This window comes from Puma concolor, chromosome D3, assembly GCF_028749965.1.
Source record: "Puma concolor isolate L17-30 chromosome D3, mPumCon1.1.hap2, whole genome shotgun sequence".
NCBI classification, from domain to species: Eukaryota; Metazoa; Chordata; class Mammalia; order Carnivora; family Felidae; genus Puma; species Puma concolor.
In genome coordinates, this window is record NC_141678.1 from 6,956,336 (window position 1) to 6,975,396 (window position 19,061).

The following is a 19,061-nucleotide window of genomic DNA, read 5'->3' on the forward strand; positions in this document are numbered from 1 at the left end:
AAGTAGCTACCACATCTTGCCTATGTCCCCAACGCCAGCATGGACTGACCGTTCATCGCTAACCTCAGACCTTGAGTTCAAAAGGCAGGGAAGGTCCTACCCAAAGTCCCGCTCCTGGGGCCCTGCTTCTCAGGGTGAATACAAACTCACAAAGGAAAGCTTGAACTCAGAATATTACAAATGTTCCATGTGTTTCCTGAAGACGTTGTGGCTCGGGCCTGCTAGATCCTAGCTGCGCTCACGAGTGCCTGTTGCAGACGGAGAACCGGCCCCTGATCCTTTGGGTTCAGCGAGGGCTGGGGACCTCGGGGACACTGATCCGGTCCGTGGGGTGGGGGACACCACACCCCGTGGAGGCTCCGCAGCCGAGATGGGGCGGCCACCCAAGGCCCAGGCCTGCCTGCTGGCCCCCTCGGGAGCCTAGTAGTTCATGAGCTGAGCCGGGTAGATGCCATCCTTCTTGTCCAGCTACAGGAGTCAAAGTTGAGGGGCTCAGCGAACGTGGCTGGGCCCCCACACACCCTACCTCCCCTCGGCCCCCTGCAGCCTTCCCACCCCCACCATCCTCCCCGTGTTGCTGAAGCAGCATTTCTGCCCCGAGTCCCGCAGACTGGGGAGCAGAGACAGGGACGGCACCCCCGGGGCCCCTCCCTGCCCCAGTGCCGACGCTCAGCACCTGCTGGTCCTGCCGGGCTGCCACACTGGGCTTCTGGGCTAGGGGTGGCTTCCTGGAGGTCCCACCACGGGGGGCAGCACCGGGTCGGCTGGGCTCCTCCTCGCTCAGTGTCCCCACGCCACCAGCCAGCACGTAGTGCTGCTTCCGCAGCTCCCCCAGCCGCATACGCTCCGCCTCCAGCGTCTTCTCCAGCTCCAGGACACGAACCTGCAGCCCCATGTGCCCGCTCAGCACGGCCGTGTGGCCCACCCTGCCCACCCTCCCAGAGCTGGGCCCTCGAGGAGGAGCGGGAGGCACGGAGGCCAGCCGCAGGCACCCACCTGGGTCTCCATCTCCTGCTTCTTCAGCTTGATGAGGGACAGGCCGGAGAAGTCCATGGTGTCTGTAGCCAGAACGGGACAAGGTTAGTACCTCTGCGCCCGCCCCCACCCCGGCTGCGGCCAGGGCCCGGGCTCACCTCTTTCTTCGATCTGCTCCTGGCCTGATCTGGTGGAGGCCACCACGTTGGCGGCCATCTCGTTGACGGTGCGGGAGCACTCCTGCAGGCGGCTCAGGTGCGGGCTGTGTTTGTCTGCCTTCACCTGGGGGGGCGCGGGGGCAGGTCAGCCTCACCCCTAGCACGTGGGGCCCGTCTGCCACAGCCCAGACCCGAGAGGCCGCTGCGCGTGAAGCCTCACCTTGGAGGCCGCCACCAGCTGGGCCGTGCTGGCTGCGATCTCGTGCGAACAGACGATGAGCTCTTCGTACTTGCCCGTGTGGAGCACCACCCTGTCGGCCGACTCCCTGCGGGCAGAGCTGGGTGGGGCCTGGGTCTCCGACCCTCGGGACCCCGGGCCGCCTCCACGCTCCCTCCCCAGACCCTGAGCACCGAACACCCTGCCGCCCCCCACCTGGGGCGACATACACCAGCTGTGTGGCTCCCCAGCCCACGGCCTTGGAGGCGGAGATGAGGCCTTCGGTCCACCTGGAGTTCTTGGCATAAAATTCCTGCTGCGTGGCTGCCCCCTAGCGACAACAGGAGGGCAAGGCAGGGCGGGGGGGACCAGTCAGTGACGGTGCAGGTGGAAACGGAGCCCCACATGGGGCCCCTCTGCCTTCACCTCAGCCACGAGGGTACGTCCCTGGGCCGCGGCGGGATTCAGGCGTGAACCCCGGGCGCACCGTGCGCATCACTGGGTGGGGGGAGCGTGTCGGATCACTGCACGCTCCGGGAAGCTCGTGCCTGAAGGAGCCCTGAGGTCAGCTGAAGCCCAGGGTGGAGTGATCCGGAGGGCTCTGAGCTCATGCCCCCTTCGGGAATCGGGCCCGCTCACCCTGCCGCCCTCCACGATTTCCTTCTGCAGGCTGGTGGACGTCGTCACCAAGAGCCGGATGGCCTGCCAAGACCAAAACACATGTCACTCTTGGGGTGGTCTTCCCAGGCACGCAGCCCACCCTGGGGTCGCAGTCAGCCACTCACCTTCATCAGGTCTGTACACGAATTGAGGATCCTGAGGCAAGCAGGGAGGTGCAGGGGCGGGAGAGAGAGAGAAAGAGAGAGAGAGGAATCTACAGCGTGACCCTGGAGAGCCTGCCCTCAGCGTGGACCACCACGGGGCCCGACACGGCTGTTCAGCAGGCCGGGCTGCACTTGTTCCCGGTCCCTTGTGGAGAGCTAGGCAGGCAGGACAGAACACCCCGGGGTCTGGGGGGCTCGGGAGTGGTGAAGTGGGGCTCACCTCTCGTTCACCTCTAGCTTCACCCCGGAGCTGGCATGGCGGGCCTGGTTCATCATGTCCTACAGCCAGTGACAGAGGTCAGTGGGCTGAGAGGGCAGTGTGAGAGGAAGGGGGATGTGGTGCCGGACCAGCCCCCTGCCCCCCAAACGGCCACGGAGCCGTCCGCCCCGTGCACGGGAGCGCAGAGGCGGGCAGAGCCTGCACTCAGCCCAGCGCAGCCTCCGGGGCTCCTGCAGAAACCGGAGGAGCCCCCGCACCCCAGGCCTCACCTCGATCCTCCGCACGGCGTCTTCGATGGCCGCGGACGTGGCCGCCATCTCCTTGTCCACCACGGCCCCGAGCTCCTCCTGACGCACGTCCAGGCTCTTGGGCTTCAGCTCCTGGGGAAGAGGCATCTAGGAGTCAGGCGGGGCGGACTGGAGTCCCAGCAACCCCGGGGAGCCTGGGAGAGGCTGGAGCGGCGCTCTGTCCCTGCCCCGTGTCCTCCAGCTGCCAGTGCCACAGATGAGCACCAGTTCGGCCCGAAGTAAAGGTGGGTGCGGGGAAGTTGGGGCCCGGAGCCTCACCCCAGTGTCCTCACCCCTGCGGACCCCCACCCGGCGCCGCGGCCGCACACCTCACCTGGCCCAGCTGAAGGATGCCCCGCAGCGGGGTCCGCACCAGGCCGGGCTGGGCCTGCTGCAGGGTCTGCTGCTGCTGCAGCTGCCCCACGAGCTCCAGAGCCCGGGCCCCGCACTCCCGGCACGTGTCGATCAGGCCTGGGCGGGGAGAGGTCCGTCAGGGGCCGGCACCCGGGAGCCCCGGAAGATGCCCCCGCGCCGGGTCCGATGCCAGGACCAGTGTGTAGGCCCCCGCCTTCCCTGGGTCCACACGGGTCCCAGGTGGGAGTCAAGCCCGGGGCCCACTTACGGTCGGCAGGGTCGGTGGGTGCCAGGTGGGAGGTGGCACCGCCGTTGACGATGGTGTCTGCGGCCACGTGGGAGAAGTGGGTCAGGGCTGCCACCAGCACAGAGGCGTCTGTGGGGGAAGGAGAAACGGAACCCTCATGCCACTGCCACAGGGCGAGGCCGGGCAGGCTGCTCACGTCCTCTGCCCACAAGCCTAACGGACACCAGGGCCTGGAGAAGAAGCAGGCTCGGGGGATGGGAGGTGGGGGGGGGGCGGGGAGAAGAGGAAGGTCACGGGGAAGAAGAGCCTACACCACGTCAAGCGGCTAGACAGCAGCCAAGCCAGGAACAAAGCTAGGTCTGGGTGATCCCAGGCTCCCTGGCAGGCAGGAATGGGCTCCCGGTGGGCGTGTGCAGGGGGCGCGGCTCTGGGAAGCTCCCCAGTGGCAGGAGGCAGCCATGGCCGGCGGAATGGGCACCCCGCCGCCGTGCTCACCTGACCCGGACACCAGGTACTGGGCATGGCCCTTCTCCAGGGTGCTCACGGCGTCCAGGGCTGCCTGGGCCCTGCTCACCAAGTAGTCTGTGGGCACAGGGAGAGGCGGTCAGGGGCGGAGCTTGCCTGAGGCCTCATCGCCTTCTGCCCCTCCTCTCGGGGCAGGCTGAGCACCCCACCCGGCAGGGAAGGAAAGGCCCTACCTGGCGAGCTGGTGCAGCGCAGGTGCAGGGGGTCATCCAGCTTGGCCACAGCGTCCTGCAGGATGCGCTGGGCCTCGGTGGCAGTGGCCCGGAGCACTGCAAACTGCTCGTCCACAAGCCTACGCCGCAGTTCTTGCTCCTGAGACTCCTGGGGGGAAGGGGAGAGGCGGCTTGGACATCCCAACCGGGGGTCAGCACCGTGGCAGCCAGGCAGGCGGTCAGCTGGGACCCTCGCTGGGGAGGGAGGTCTGAGGAGAGGCCCCGCACCGACCCCCTGCTTGGACTGCTCCATCACGAGCCCGCGGGCAGCTTGGCAATAACGACAACCGATGGGACGCCTGGGCGGCTCAGTCAGTTGAGCGTCCAACTTTGGCTCAGGTCACCATCTCAACAGTTCGTGAATTCGAGCTCCGCGTTGGGCTCTCTGCTGTCAGCAAAGAGCCTGCTTTGGATCCTCTGTCCACCCTCCTCTGCCCCTCCCCCACCCTATCTCCAAAAAACAAAAGACAACCAAGTTAAAAAGCAGACAAAATATCTGAACAAACATTTCTCCCCAAATACACAAAAGGCAATGAACACACACAAAAGACATTCAACACCATAAACCCTTAGGGAAATGCGAGACAAAAAAACCACAATGAGATACCATCTCACACCCGCTAGGGTGGCTAAAACGACCACAGACAGTAACAAGTGCTGTTAAGGTTGTAGGGAAATTGGGGCAGCGGTTAAGTGTTTGTCTGACTTTGGCTCAGGTCGTGATCTCACAGTTCGTGAGTTCGAGCCCCACAGAGCCTGCCTCAGACCCTCTGTCCTCTGTTTCTCTGCCCCTCCACCCCGGCCGGTTCGCTTTTTCTCAAAATAAACTTAAAAAAAAAAAAAAAAGGTTCCCCAGAAATGGACAACTGCATACGTTCCTGGCGGGAATAGAAACGGCACAGCCCCTCTGGTTCATGGCGTTACCCCCAACTGCCAAAGTGAAAACACCCACCAACTGATGAACAAGTACACACAATGCATTCTGGCCGTGGGACACTACTGGGCCACGACACTTGGATGAACCCGGCCAACACTGCTCGGTGAGAGAAACCAGTCCTATCGTGAGGTCCCGTCCACCTGCAATGTCTGCAATAGGTCGATCCAGAGGGGAGAGGTTGCCAGGGGCTGGGGCTGTCAGAGGGGCGTGGGGATTAACTCCTTCGTGGGTGAAGAGTTTCTTTTTGGAGTGGTAAAAATATTCTGGAAGTACAGGGCGGACGTGCAACCCTTCGGTCGATCGGGAAGCAGGCCGGGTCTCGACGCAGCTGTTGCTGTGGTGGGGGAGGGGGGAGCCGGGGCGTCACCTTGTCCGCCAGCTGCCTCTGCAGCTCAGCCGTCTCCCGAGAGCCGCGCTGCTGCTCCTGGCTCAACGCCGCCTCCTTCTCCCGCACCAGGCCCTGGGCCGCCAGCAGGTCCGCCTCCTGTCGCTGCACCGCACTGCTCAGCTCGGCCTTCTCTGCGCTCAGTGCGTCCAGCCTGGAGCTCAGCTCCGAGCCGCTCTGCAAACACCCGGCACGTGAGCAGGGTGGCCTTGCCCGCACCCCGTCCCCACCCAGGTTCACGGACCACCCCCGAGGGCCACGTTCTCCTTAATCTCCCCTTAGAGAACTTCCCGAAGGCCAGGGCCCCCTTCCCGTGTCCCCTGGGTCAGAGCTGCACCCCAGGACTGAACCAAGCTACTGGCATCCGGGCATGGCCCCGCTCACGGGAAAGAGGACCCTAACTCCTGCCCAGCCGGCTCCCGGAGGCCACCCCACATGCAGCGGCCATACCTGCTCCGTGCGGCTCAGGGCCTCCCGCGTGCGCACCAGCTCTCCCGCCTTGGCCTCCAGCTCCCTCTTGAGCTTCTCCAGCAGGTCAGTCTGCTCCTCCAGCTGGGACGGGACAGCGTGTCACGGCGGGCAGGGTGGAGGTGGGGGAAGTGACACCAGAGTCGGGGCCACGGGGGCCCACGCACGCCCGGGACGCACCTTCAGCTCGGACTCCCGTCTCTCTTGCTCCATCTGGAAGGCCAGCTGCTCCTTCACCCGCGCCACCTCCTCCTGGCTCTGCTGGGTCACCGTCAGCTGCTTGGCCGTGTCTGCGTTCTGCGCAGGTGAGGCACAGGCTCACGCTCCGCCACCGCCAGGGGGCCCCACTCAGCGTCCGCCCGTCACGCCCGTGCCTCCACCTACCTTCCTGAGCAGCTCGGCGTGTGTGCTGATGAGCTCGCTGTGCTTCTCCTTGAGCTTCTGGTAGCGCGCCTCGGTGGCGCTGGCCCTCTCTGCAGGGGGCAGGGGAGGCGGTGGTCCCCAGCTGCCCGCCCGCCCGCCGGCCGCCCCCCGCCCCGGCCCCGCGCCGCTCACGCACTCTCGGCCTCCTCGCGCAGGCCCTGGTTCCGCTCGCCTTCCCGCTGGGCGGCCTGCAGCTGGGTCAGCTCGTGGCGCAGCTGCTCGTTGTCCACCAGCGCCTTCTGCTTCTGCTTCCGCTGCTCCTCCAGCTCGGCCTCCAGCGCGTTCACCTGGCCCTTCAGCTGCGAGACGTAGCGCTGGGCCTGTGCGGCCCGAGGACGGTGGTGTGGGGACCCCGTGCGCATGTGCGCCGGTGGGGGTGCGCCACACAGCCCGGCCCCACGACCCTGCCCTCACCTCCAGCCTGATCTTCTCCAGCTCTGCGCGGAGCGTCTCCACCTCTCTCTTCAGGGTCTCGATCTGCACGTCCCTGGGGACAGATGGCCTTCAAGGTCAGTCCTGACCACCGCGCAGTCCCCGCCACAGGCGGCCCCCGGCCCTCACCTCGCCTCACCTGTCATCCTTCAAGGAGCCATTGGGGGGTCCGAACGTCTGCTCAAAGAGGTCGGCCACCACCTGCCACACAAGCACGGTGACCCAGGGCCACGCCCCCGGGCCCTGCAGGCCAGGGGAGGGCGCGGGCAGAAGGACACCCGACCAAAAGGGGGAACCTCACCGCTGGTTCCCCAGCTGGGGGCCCCGTGCTGATCTCAATGAGGTTCTCGGGCTCCTCGTCCTCAGGGGCCTCCTCGGGGATCACCACCACAGGCTTGATGTGCTCGGCCAGCGCTGAGGCCCGCAGGAAGTTGGGAGGTCCCTGGGGGAGGGGCAATGAGTGGGAGCTGCTCACGGCCCCGGGGGAACACCCTCTCAGTCGTCCCCAGCGCCCAAGTGGGGCCCCAGCAGGCACCCAGGGTCCCCCACGCGCCCAGAGTAGGAACAAGGCTGCAGCCCAGGGGCAGCCTGGGGAATATCACAGGTACCTCAGGCAGCCGGGGGATCTGGATGAGCCGCTTAAAGTAGAGCATGTCAGAGGCTCTCCGGAAGAAATTTCTGAGGCTGCAGAGGCAGATGAGGGGAGGTCACAGAGGGGCCGGACCTGGACAGGAAGCCCAGCTCACCAGGCCGCAGAGCCTCCTCCCTGCCCGGGCCATACCTGTGAAACTGCTCGTGGAACCGGTCCCTGTGGCCTTGCAGGGTGTCAGCTGGGAGACCTGAGGGCAGGGATGTTGGACAGGACTTCCCCTCTGCCCCCTGCTCTGTGACTTGCAAAGACTTAACCTTCCCTCCCTCCCGTTCCCACTCTGCTCCACCACATTCTAGAAACCACTGTAGAGGGGAGAGCACCTGCTGCCTGGCCAGGCCCCCCACCAACTGGGAGAGTGAGGTGAGGGGTTGTGAGGTGAGGGGAGACCCCTACAGGGGTGTGGCTCTCGACTCTGAGAAGGGGTGGGGGGGTGGGCGCTCCAAAGTCAGCATCTTGACCACAGCAAGCCTGATCGGCGCATGCCTGTAGGGGGTGCTGTGAAATCACTTCTGGACTCCAGCTTGGGCTGACAGCATTGCAACAGCTCATTCACCCCAGGCCCCTGGTTCTCAGGGTGGGGCGTAGGGACCAAGACCTCTTCAGAGGGTCGACCGGGGCCAAACCCTCTGTGAACGGGGAGCAAGTGACGTGCGCTTCTTTGGATGTGTCACGCCAGCCTGCGGGATGCGAGGCGCCCCAGTGGGCTGCCCTCAGAGGGCAATCCCTCCTTCAAGACCAGGGATTTCAGAGAACTGCAAACGTGTAAAACCACACCCCTCTTCTCACTAGACCCTTGTGTTGGAGAACAGTGCTTTTCCACCACAACTGTGGTGGTTATGTTAAGGCTAGTGTACTACGTCACATTTAACTGAGAAGTATTTTTTAGGGGCGCCTGGGTGGCGCAGTCGGTTAAGCGTCCGTCTTCAGCTCAGGTCATGATCTTGCGGTTCATGGGTTTGAGCCCCACATCGGGCTCTGTGCAGACAGCGTGGACAGAGCCTGCTTGGGATTTTCTCTCTGTCTCTCCCCCTCCCCCCACCTCTCAAAAATAAACATTTTTTAAAAAATAACTTTTTTAAATGTCTTGATCTTCATTTCTGATACAGCCAATATCTGTCAACGTAAGCCACCTAAACACAGCCCTCTGTGGCTCCGGCTGAACCTCAGGGGGCCCGAGGCAGGGCAGCAGGGGGCCGGGGGGACTTACAGGCGTGCAGCTTGAACATGAGCTTGACTGTGTAATGGTAGAGGTGGCTGCAGTCCTGGATGACCTGGATGAGGGGAGCCAGGCGGCACTGGCCCGAGGACATCTGGGACACAGCGATGGCTGTGTTGAGCTGCCGGAAGACTGCAAACAGAGGTGGAGGGAACAGCATGCGCATGGGAAGCTGGGATGTGGCCTCGGTGACAGGCTCGTGAGAACAGTGCAGAGGGTGGGCCCCACGCCCTCATCTCGGGGCATCGGCAGAGCAACCCTGGGAGGCAGCGGCCTGGGGACCTGCCTTGCTGGTTCTAGCCAGGCCAGGACAACTCTGTCCCAGGTCCTTGGACACAAACATGCTCCAAACTGCTAGGACAGGAGCCCCTGTGCTTTGGCTGCCCCAGATGGACCCGAGAGCCCTCACAAACTAGGGCAACAGCAGGGTCGGGGCAAAGAGAATACAGGTCAGCTCAGCAAGGGTTTCCAAGAGCCACCACGCAGTGCACCCGGAATGAGGGGCTGGAGGGATAGGGTGACTTCGAAGGTCCTGTACCCGTGGGCCTTGAGCTCATCCTCAGTCTTCGAGGGAAGAAGGAGGCTCAAAGCAGTGTAGCCAAGTGCCTCATCTTACAACTGTGATGAGAGCCACAAGGCAGCCAGATCGGGACCTGGTTCTGAAAGCCCCAAGTGACCCCAAAACCTCACTTGCACCCAGGGTCAATCTCCCCTGTCCCTGACAATCAAGCCTTTCGTGAGATCAGCCAAGTAGGAGGGCCAGGGACAAACACGAGGCTGCCCCCACCATAGCCGGCCTCTTATCTAGGGCACAGAGAGAAATGACAACGGGCAGACCGCACGCCAGGGTGGCCCATGCACGACACAGATGCCAGGACAAGCCCTGGGGCCCTGTCCTCACCTGGCCGAGGGTGGGACCGTTTGCAAACCTCCAAGCCCAGGAGGAGCAAGAGGCAGCTAAGCATAGTCCTTCACCCTCTAAATCTTAACATTCAATTACGTGTCACATCAAGTACATCTTCCTATAAAAACTGAAACACACATAAAATACTATTTGGGGTTTGATACGAGGCAAAACCATTTCTCCACTGAGGGGCATTCAGGATGGTTCTCCAGGGAGACGCCGGCCTGTGGACCGCTAGGCTGCCCCTTCTTTGTGCTTCATCAAGAGGTGAGCGTTGCAAGGGGCGGGGCGCCCAACTGTGGGTTTTCTCTATCTTCCCTCTTGGGGGCCGCTGTGAGAAGCACGTCTCGTCCCTGCCAGTCACAGGCCGGCGGCCACGCTCCCCAGTGGGGTCTGGGCTCCTCTGGGTACAGCTCAGAGTCCAGATCCAGGAGTGCCAGGAGGCTGCCCAGACCCACCTCACTCAAATCCCGATTTTCCCTTAAAAAGGCATTTGCTATTCGTTCTCCTACAAAGAGCACTGAGTCACCCAACAAGACATCCTGAAGCTGCCGCCCAGAACAATCCCCTCTGCGGCCCCGAGAGCTCGAGCCCTCTTGAGATTTCCTGTCCAGCAGCTGCTGGGTCCCTGGGCTGTGAAGTCCATGACTCACAGGCCTTTTACAGCAGGAAACACGCAAGATGACCCAAACCAACTCTCTCCTGGGAGGGCTCTGCAGATGCCCGACGCAGGGGGAGCCGAGTCAGGAGGGGGCGCCGCTGCCTGGACACCTCTGAGGCCTGGCGCCCTGCAGGAGCAGTGGACACCTCTCCCCATGTCCTGGGGGCACCTGGAGGCCCCCTCACCCCCTCCTAGCAGGGGCATGGACACCGGGGGCAGAATAAGCTGGTGGGGCTAACTTCTCATCCGGCTCTGGGCCCTGAGGAACCACGCAGAACCCAGGGGGGCCGGGCCTCCTCCTTGCTTGGCTTACCTGATTCAGAAAGCCTCAGCTCACAGTCCATGTAATCAAACATCTCCACGGTGAGCTGGAAGCTACAAGGGGAAGGCGGAGGGCTGAGCAGAGGGGCAGGGGACTCACCACACGAGACCCGCCCCCCAGGCGGGAAGAGGGAACACGGTTCACCCAAGAGCCTCTGCGCCGGACAGCCATCTTTCAGCCAAAGAGGCCAGATTCCAAATAAACCCCAGCCCTTCAACTTCAGCCTCATTTCCTGGGAACGGGACCCTCTGCCCCAGCTAGCCGCTGATGAGCACCTGGCCTCATGGACCCAGAGTGTGGAACGCTGAGGGAGCCACCGGGGAAACTGAGGGAGAAAGGAGGTGGCGCCAGGCAGCCACACTGTCCTGAGGGACTCACATATTGTTGACGTCGGTCCCAGCAGTTTTCTCCAACACTTCGTCCGTCACTTCCAGGCCCGCAGGAAACTGGGGGTGCTGTGGAGAGGACACCCCCACTCAGCTGAGGCCCATGCTGGCCCCGGCCCAGAACGGGTTCTAGCTTCTGAGGAAAGGAGGAGATGCTGGGGATGCCTCTATCTGCCCCGGGCACTGGCAGAGGGGGCTGCAGGTGACGGGACAGATGGGGGACAGGGAGGAGGGGACGTCCAGCCAAGGCAAGAGGCTGCCTGGAGCCAAGGGCAGAGCAGACACTCCCCCCGGCATTAGAGGAAAACGTCTCAAGTTGCCCTGACTCTCAAGGCACCCTGGGCACCTCTGGTTTCCCCTCAGGTCAAGGTTGGGACACAGTAGATGCCACCACCCGGCTTCCCAGGATATCACAGAGAGAAAAGCCCAGGGTCCTCCACCCCCAGCCCCATGACGCCCAAGGAAACTACCTTGAGGTGGAAGGAGATTTTGGTCAGCAAGAGTTTGGTATAAACGTTCACCAGCTGTCCGTAGCGGTCATGCAAATGTCCCTGTGGAGAAAGGAGCGCTGGGATGAGGGTCTCCCGCCCCAGGAACATGCCCACAAATCCTACAGGACCTGTTCACGCTTTGGGGCCAACAAGACAGCAGAGGTGGGAAGGTGCAGGACGCCAGCTGAGTGTCCCTCCCCCACCTGCCACACGGACAGACGTTCACGTACAAATACCGCTCAGCCCTCCAGAGGCCGCCAACGCATCCCTCCTAAGGGCCTCCGCCAGCCCTACGCTTTGTCTACGGCTCTTTGTTGTTTGTTTGTTTTTTTTTTTTTTTTTAATTTTACTCCTAGTCCTTCTTGCCAAAGAAACTCTTGCAAGAAGAAGGCTCTTTGTCCAGGGCAACAGGCCAGCGCAGAGTTGGGACGCTTCATTAAAATGCTGGTGGCAGCCGAGGAGGCACATTCTGCCGGGTCCGTGTACACATCCTCCCAGCTGCCTCCCCGGTCACCTCCAAACACCGTGGCCCCTGCGAGCACGCCAACTGGGCCTGTGTCCGCAAACACCACCACGGGCACTATTTTCTTGACTTCAAGGGACATCTGTGAGACACAGCAGTTCGTGTCTACGCCAGCAGGGCCTCCCTCTACAGCCCAGCTCCGAGGCCTGCCCCGACCCCGGCCTACCCCATGAGGTCCCAGCAGTACTCCCAGGTGACAAATAAGGCCAGAGGTCCTGTCCCCACCCCCATATTCCCTGAGGTCTTAGAGTAGATCTAGAATACAAGCTTTTGGGGCTTCCAAACTTTATTATGGATAAGAATCTTCTGGAAGTTTTTTGAACCCAGTTTCCAATCCTGAGATTCTAAAGCAGCCCCAGTCGGGGGGGGGGGGTGGTGGCGGGCAAGGAATCCATACCCCTCACATTGGCAGTAACCACCAGTCAGACACTCAGACTGAGGTGTCGCCACATTTCCCAGCTCACAGGGACCACAGGGCTGCTGAGTTTCTGGAGCTAGGGGGCCCGTTAGTTATGCGTTTGGAGCTTCCCAGACAAGACCTTAAAAGCAAGGCTGAGGTTTCATTTACTGACGTCCGTCTGCCCCCAATGTCTCCCCAGATAACATTGTGACTTCTACTCTGAGGGAAAGGAGGGAAAAGACACCCATCTGCAGGGAGCTCCCATTCACTCGGCCCCACGAGCTGGGGGTCAGGACGCCAAGCGGGACTGTGGCTGGGCTTTCTGGACGATTCCCTCTGCAAGGTGCTAAGGCCGCCATGCTTGCTCCCTGCACTTACCCACAGATCTCCGATCTCCCGAATGTTGCTCCGATGGCGTTGGCAGTCATGTAGCACCTGCAGTGGCAGCGGGGGGGGGGGGGGGGGGGGGGGGGAGGGGAGGTATGAAGAACCCGGACTCACGCGGGCGGGGTCCCAGCGTATGCACCGCCCATGCTGGCTGGCACACCGAGGGCAGAGAGGGGTGGGGACAGGGACACAGCTCTGCCTCCCTGGGGTGCTGGCCTGCTCAGGCAGCAGCAGGTGGAGGGCCCGAGAGCCCCGCCCCTGTCAGCACCAGTGGAGAGTGGCGACTCACATTCGGGTGCCCGTCTCGGAGGACCTTGTGGAGCACGTGGCAGAACTTCCAGCTGAGGATAGAGCTGCTGGGAAGGGGCAGACCAATGGCGTAGGACCAGAAGGTGAAGGCCCCCTTCTCATGGTGAGTGCCCAGAATGATGCCTACCAGGGTCAAGGCCAAGTGCAAGAGGCAGAGACTCAAGTGTAGGGAAGGCTGGGGTGCTCAGCGAGTGCAGCTGAGTGACGCAGGGAGAAGGCTGGCCCCTCACCCACAGCCACCCAGCACCTTCTCCCGACACCCCTCTCCCACCACGTCTGCAGGAGTTCACCGAAAGCGATGGTTTTCTGCCAAGGTCAATCCTCACAGATTTAACCGGGACCGACAGCCCAAGACTATAGATGGTGTTGCCCAGATGGCACTGAGAACGTAAAAGCAGCAGAGCAAGGCAGGAGACCCGGCTGGCTCGGGGCCACACGAGCATGCGCCTTCTCGGGCCTCTGTCTTGTCGAGGGCACGCTTCACAAAGCTCTGGTGGCCAGCCACCTGCACTGTTCCCCGCCCCCCAACTCACTTCCCACCAAGTCCACAGTCAGAGATAACGCAGGGCAGGCCCACACCCTCCTCTCACTCTCCCTGCCTCCCCCCAGAGACCAAGAGGGACAGCGGCCGGCCTGCCCGAAGCAGGGAAGGGAAGGATACGCCGGGCATGCTTCTCCTTCACGGGGGCCTCCTGGGTGTTGATGGCTTTGCTGATGCTGATGGCCTGGGAGGGAACAGAGGAGGCAGAGTTCAGAAACTCACCAGGCAGACTTCTCCAGAAGACACAGGATGGATTCTTCCCGTCAGCCAAAGGAAGGTGTAGAGACGCAGAGGAAAAGGAAGTTCTCTCAACCTAAGCGAACCAGAGCTCTGAAGACTTTTCTTTTACTTGACTCATACAGCTCAAAATGAGTTAATACCCGATGCCAAAAAGCCCCTGGGAGCCTTCTAGGGGCTAGGATATAAGGACAGAGGCTGGCTGGTAGCTGCAGGACCCCACCTCTGGGCAGACACCTGTGTGTGCTTAGCTCACCCCAGAAGGGGAGGCCCCCTGGGCCCCAGCGGGAGCGGCCACTTGCAACAACGTGGCATCCTCCGCCCTATCCCTCCTGAGCCCTCGAGAAGACACGTGTGTCACCCCCCCACCCACATTACTGTGGGGCAAGGCCACACGGCCACTACACGGAAACACGGGACAAACCCAGGTCCTGTGGCCCGTCTGCCACGCAGGCCGCCTCCCTCCTGGATGGGGACAAGTCCTGACTCGGTGCCTACCCTCACTGAAGCAGATGGTGACCGTGGCCCCTACAGGGGGCGGTGGGAAGTGGGGGGATCCGCTCAGCATACCTGCTGCTGCCACTTGGGCACTGAGCAAGCAGCCATGTCACTTGTGGGCAGAGGTCCTCACCCATGTCCACCTGCTGGGGTCCTGTCTCCTCCCCCTTAGGTCACAGCCTCCACAGCCCGAGACCTCCTGGATGGGACTGCTCCCTCAGCAAAGGGCCCCAGCACTTAACGCCGGTCCCAGCTTTCCTCGAGGGGATGTTTTATTCCTCTATCTGCAGGCAGGTTCTACAGGCCTCTGTCCAGCTGCCCGGCACTGAGCTGGGGACATCAATGTTTGTGGCTGGAGAAGAGCCGCCTATGTCCCCTGGTGGGAGCGACAGGCAGGTGCCCGGCAAACCTACAGACGCGATCCTTCCGTCCACCACTGGTCCTTCCCCAGGGCTCACGGCAGCCTGCCCCCCAGGCCTCCTGATCCCCAGGATCTGCAATGGCTGAGCAAGGGTTGGGGCTGCCATGTGCCCTCACCCTGCAGCCCGGGACCCATGCCGGCAGGTCAAGGCCTTGTCAATAGGACACGTTTGTGTGGTGGCCTGACTCAGACAGGAGTGGGGAGAGGATAGGGCAGAGGGAGCCCCACAGGGCAGCCCCGACACTTGCTTTCCTCTTAGCCCAGAGGCCGCCACGCCATCCACCTCCAGCATCCTCAGAGCGTAACTGCCCAGCCTGGCCAGGAGGCGGTTCACCCCTGCACACGTCCACCACGAACCGACTTTGGGCCTACTTGGCAAGGCTGTGAGATTTCCTGTGTCGGTAAGAAAAGCAACCCCACAGGAGCAGAGGCAGGCCTCTCCCATCAGGCACGCAGCTGCTGAAACCGGCCCAGCCCCCGCCCCCCCCACCCACCCCCCCCCAGAGCCCACTGTGACCCCACTCACGGGACGCAGGAGTGCCGACCCCACACCGGGCCTCTCAGGGGCCACTCTCCCGGTGTTCCATCCCAGGGTCCCAACGGAAACCCAGACAGGCTCTGGCTTCTCTTATTCCCAAAGCTGCGGCGAGCCAGACCTGGAAGGCTCCCTTGGCCATCTGTGTGCCCAACCTCCGCCAGCACAGCCTCCCTGAGGCCTCAGCGCCTGGCTTTGTTCAACAAGCATCACTGAGCAGCCGCCGGGAGAGAAGTCGAGCCCAGCCCCTACTTCTCCCGGCCCCACATAACCACCACACCCCACCCAGGCAGAACTCTGTCCACCACAGTGGTGGCAACACTGATGATCACCAACTGCCGTCTCCTGGGTGATTACACTGTTCAGGGAACAGGCGAAACCTCCAGCAACAGCCTTAGGAAGCGGGCATGAGCCCATCTTCCTGATGAGAAAACTGAAGTATAGAGAGGTTAGGTGTCCTCTCTGTACAGCTACTAAGGACAAAGCCAGGTCCGGCTGCCTGTTGTGTCCTTAGCGACTCTGCCATACAGCGTCCCAGGCTCCTCCCTCCCATACGCGCACAGAGCTGGGAAGGGGCAGGCAGGGGTGGCCGTGCACAGGGCAAGGGCATGGGGCCACACCTCCCCCAGCAGCACGCAGCTGCCAGCTCATAAGCCGGGAGTGTCCGGTCTCTGGGGGTGTGTAACTCCATCCCCCAGCTGCCCTGACACCTGAGCTGGCTCTTCTGACGACTGCCACCTGGTCTAGCCTGATCCGGAAGACTCGGGGCAAAAGCAGAGCCGAAGCGACACATGCTGAACAGGCCCAGGAGGAGGCTGTGGATGCAGAGACGCAACCCCAAGTCAGAGCAAGCTGAAGGGGCGCCCACAGTAACTGCTCTCCCTCCTGAAGGCCAGTGCTTTCTCCTCCTGGGGTCTGCAGCTGGAGAGCAGAGGCAGAGACGCACCCTAAAGGGACAGGCTGGCTAGGGCCCAGCAAGGGAGGGGAGTGGTGGGGCGGGCAGCCCTTTCCTCCGAGCAGGGAGGAGGCAGGGAGGAAGCCGTACGCAGCAGGAGCCAGCAGTGCGTGGCTGAGCCAAGGTGGGGCGCCAGGGTGAGGCAGTCCCACCTCCCAGTCGTCCCCTGGGTCACTCAACACAACCTGTACTTCACCGACGGTCCAAATGTATACTGAGCACCCACTCACTGCTGGGCACTGGACCCCTCGAAAGACCACCCCCACCCCCACCCCTTTTGGGTCTCTGCTCACCAGTCCCATTCCTGCTGCCACCCTATGTGTCTCCCCTGATTAACGCTTTTCCATGTACTCAGCTACTCAGCACCCCCTGACAAGGATGTCTTCCTTATTTGTCTATTATCTGAAGGTGAACACCATGAGGGAAGTGTTTCTGCCTCTCCGGCTACCCCCAGCCCCTCGATGGTGGCCGGCACATGGAAGATCTCCCAAAGCGGGAGCCCCGATGAGATGTGGTGTCTTGGGTACACGGCAGGATCTGGCCATCAGGCTCCTCCTCTCTCCCCCACCCGCCCTCCCAGTGCTGGCGGCAGAAGCAGGGTCCCTCCCGGGGTGGGAACACGGCCCCGTTGTGTGCAGGGCAGCAGATGTGTGGGTCGGGAAGCCTCACAAGGAGGCACAGTATTCACACAGAGGGAGTCTGTGCACACTTCACAGGGCCTCGCTTTTCCTACCAGGCACAGCAGCCAAGCCTCGTCCCGGGAGGGGATGTCAGGCTCCGGGGACCCCGTCTGCCTCCCTGGCCGGTCCTGAGTGGGCTGCAGGGGTGGGAAGAGCTTCAGGGTTCTTCTCCGTAGCGTCGGAATCTACGCGGGGCGACTGCGACACAGCTCAGCTTCTAGGGTTTACAGTCTCAAGGCGGCTCCACACAGCGGGGTATCCTCACAATAGCCTGCCAGGTGGCTGGGGGGAAATTCAGAGGGGAACCCAGCACTGCCATGTGGGTTCTCTCCAGCCTGCCGGCCTGAAAAATAGGCTTCTTCTGGCGCTGGTACAGCCACCTAGGCCAGAACTACCCCGGCAGCTCTGACAACAGCAAATTTAATCCCTCACGGCTGGCGGGATCAATTGCCATGGAGAGAAACAGCTTGGAGTGGAATGGATTGATCAGAGGCCCCGATGCCTGGGTGGAAAACCCAGAGCTGGAGAGAAGGGTCCTGGGGTGGGAGGGAGGACAGGTGGTGACTGTCTGGGGATCTGTTTGCTTATCTGACTCCCGGGGAAAAGAGGGAACAGTTCCCTTGACCTTTCAGTGGTTGGGATGGGGGGGCCAGGGAGTGGTTCTCCCACTGCAGGAAATCAGGACAAGAACAACAGTGGGGAGTTCCGGGGCAGCCGTGAGACCCCAGAAATGCTCAGGGGGACTTTGGTGGGAGCTGGACGGTCTGCAGAGACAGGTTTCTTAGACCGGGGAGCAGGAGACAGCGAACGGTTTTACGGGCATTCAGGCCACTGCTGCCCTTTCTGTGCTGGAAAAAGCCAACAAGTCCACACTCGAGGCCCTGGGCAGCCACCTCGCCTGCAACCCTCCACTTGCTCCACCCAGTGTTTGGATGGTGAGCGGCTGGACCTTCCGAGGGGCAGAGGCGGGTACAAGGCGGGTACAGGCTAAGGGATGGGACGGCTCCGGCATGCTCTGGAGACAGAAGCAAACTCGCTTTCACCGGGAAGCTGGTAAAAGGTGTATTCCATGCCGCAACGACAGCAAACTAGGCTAACTTAATAATAAAACGATTTTTATCAAGTTCGGCCATGGGCCAAGCTGCGTGCTGAGCACTTTACCAGTATTACCTCATTTAATCTCCTAAGTAACCTAGGAGGAGGCAGATGAGGAAAATCGAGACTTAAAGAAGGTAATCACTTGCCCAAGGTCACAATAATGAAACGTCGACCAAGTGCTTTTGCCCTGCCAGGCACTGTTCTAAGTGCTTTGCATATTGACTTGACCCTCACACAACCCTCCCTCCCTCATTCACACGGAGAGAGAATTTGCAGGACTAGACCCAGGCTGCCCGCCCGGCTCTGGAAACTGTCCTCTCGGCCACCACTCCACCACTGGGTCCTGGAGGAGGGAGGCTGAGCCAAGGAAGCAGTGCGTCAACAGACGTCCTTCTTTGTCCCGCCACAGGAACCCTGCACCCCCTGGCCACTACCGCTCAGGGAGGACCTGGCCCGACTCCAAGTCAGAACACACACTCTGGATCAGGGATTCGTTCAAGCATCGGGGCGGCACCGAGAAGCTCCGGGCTCCCCATGGCTCCCCACTCCTGTGAGCAAGGGCATCTGACTCTGGGCTCTGACCTTCATCTCTGCTTACTCTGGCTCCCTCCCAGGGCAACTTCTGTCCTGCAGCCAGGACAAGCGAAGCCTGGGGACGCAATCCAAGGACCAGGCCGGAGAGAGTGGCCAATGGCGCCCGTCCCTGGATGAGCAACTGGCAGGGACACGCACCAGGAAACATCCCAGCAGGTGCTGGTTCGGGAAAGAGGAAACCCTCGAGGTGGCCAGGCCAGGACCGGAGCCACAGCAGGTGGTACCTGAGAGGCTCGGTACCTGGTGTGGACTCCAGACGGAAGCAGGGCCTTGAGGCGTGGATGTGGTCAATGAAGCCAGAGGACCAAACCTGGAAACCCCACTCAGTAGCTGCTCACAGCAACCCAGTCCCTGCCCCATCAGCTGTGGGGCTTCACAAAGAGCAAAGGGGACCCCAGGAAGTTTGGGGAGAGCCACACAGCCAAGGAGGGTAGTGGGGAGGAGAGTCACTGAGGACAGAGCAAGAGTGTGGGCAGCTCACAGAGCCACAGCTCCTCAGCCCGACATTCACCAACGTCAGTTACACTATGATTGTTTTAAAATTTTTTTTTATTATTTATTTTTTGAGAGAGAGAGACAGCATGAGC

General features: G+C 62.0%; 1 protein-coding gene across 2 annotated transcripts in view; it reads right to left on the reverse strand.

Annotated features, from left to right (window-relative positions):
* Positions 1-287: 287 nt before the first annotated feature.
* Positions 288-19,061, reverse strand: part of HIP1R (huntingtin interacting protein 1 related) — a 28,373-nt gene continuing 9,599 nt past the window's right edge. Inside the window, exons 2-32 of one of the 2 annotated variants that reach the window (XM_086681557.1) lie at positions 13,577-13,640; positions 12,896-13,038; positions 12,598-12,654; positions 11,276-11,356; positions 10,798-10,874; positions 10,411-10,472; positions 8,524-8,664; positions 7,446-7,503; positions 7,273-7,348; positions 6,966-7,106; positions 6,804-6,865; positions 6,647-6,719; positions 6,369-6,552; positions 6,194-6,282; positions 5,990-6,106; positions 5,792-5,893; positions 5,324-5,518; positions 3,981-4,128; positions 3,778-3,864; positions 3,304-3,411; positions 3,016-3,152; positions 2,664-2,774; positions 2,395-2,453; positions 2,136-2,166; positions 1,990-2,052; positions 1,581-1,681; positions 1,354-1,459; positions 1,134-1,257; positions 997-1,058; positions 677-883; positions 288-468 (exon numbers count right to left, since the gene is read on the reverse strand). In XM_086681557.1, coding sequence (XP_086537683.1) covers positions 421-468; positions 677-883; positions 997-1,058; positions 1,134-1,257; positions 1,354-1,459; positions 1,581-1,681; positions 1,990-2,052; positions 2,136-2,166; positions 2,395-2,453; positions 2,664-2,774; positions 3,016-3,152; positions 3,304-3,411; positions 3,778-3,864; positions 3,981-4,128; positions 5,324-5,518; positions 5,792-5,893; positions 5,990-6,106; positions 6,194-6,282; positions 6,369-6,552; positions 6,647-6,719; positions 6,804-6,865; positions 6,966-7,106; positions 7,273-7,348; positions 7,446-7,503; positions 8,524-8,664; positions 10,411-10,472; positions 10,798-10,874; positions 11,276-11,356; positions 12,598-12,654; positions 12,896-13,038; positions 13,577-13,640 — 3,114 coding nt within the window. In that variant the 3' untranslated portion in view covers positions 288-420. Of the gene's footprint in view, positions 469-676; positions 884-996; positions 1,059-1,133; positions 1,258-1,353; positions 1,460-1,566; positions 1,682-1,989; positions 2,053-2,135; positions 2,167-2,394; positions 2,454-2,663; positions 2,775-3,015; positions 3,153-3,303; positions 3,412-3,777; positions 3,865-3,980; positions 4,129-5,323; positions 5,519-5,791; positions 5,894-5,989; positions 6,107-6,193; positions 6,283-6,368; positions 6,553-6,646; positions 6,720-6,803; positions 6,866-6,965; positions 7,107-7,272; positions 7,349-7,445; positions 7,504-8,523; positions 8,665-10,410; positions 10,473-10,797; positions 10,875-11,275; positions 11,357-12,597; positions 12,655-12,895; positions 13,039-13,576; positions 13,641-19,061 lie in introns of those variants that run through there. The other variant, XM_086681558.1, reaches the window with a different exon arrangement.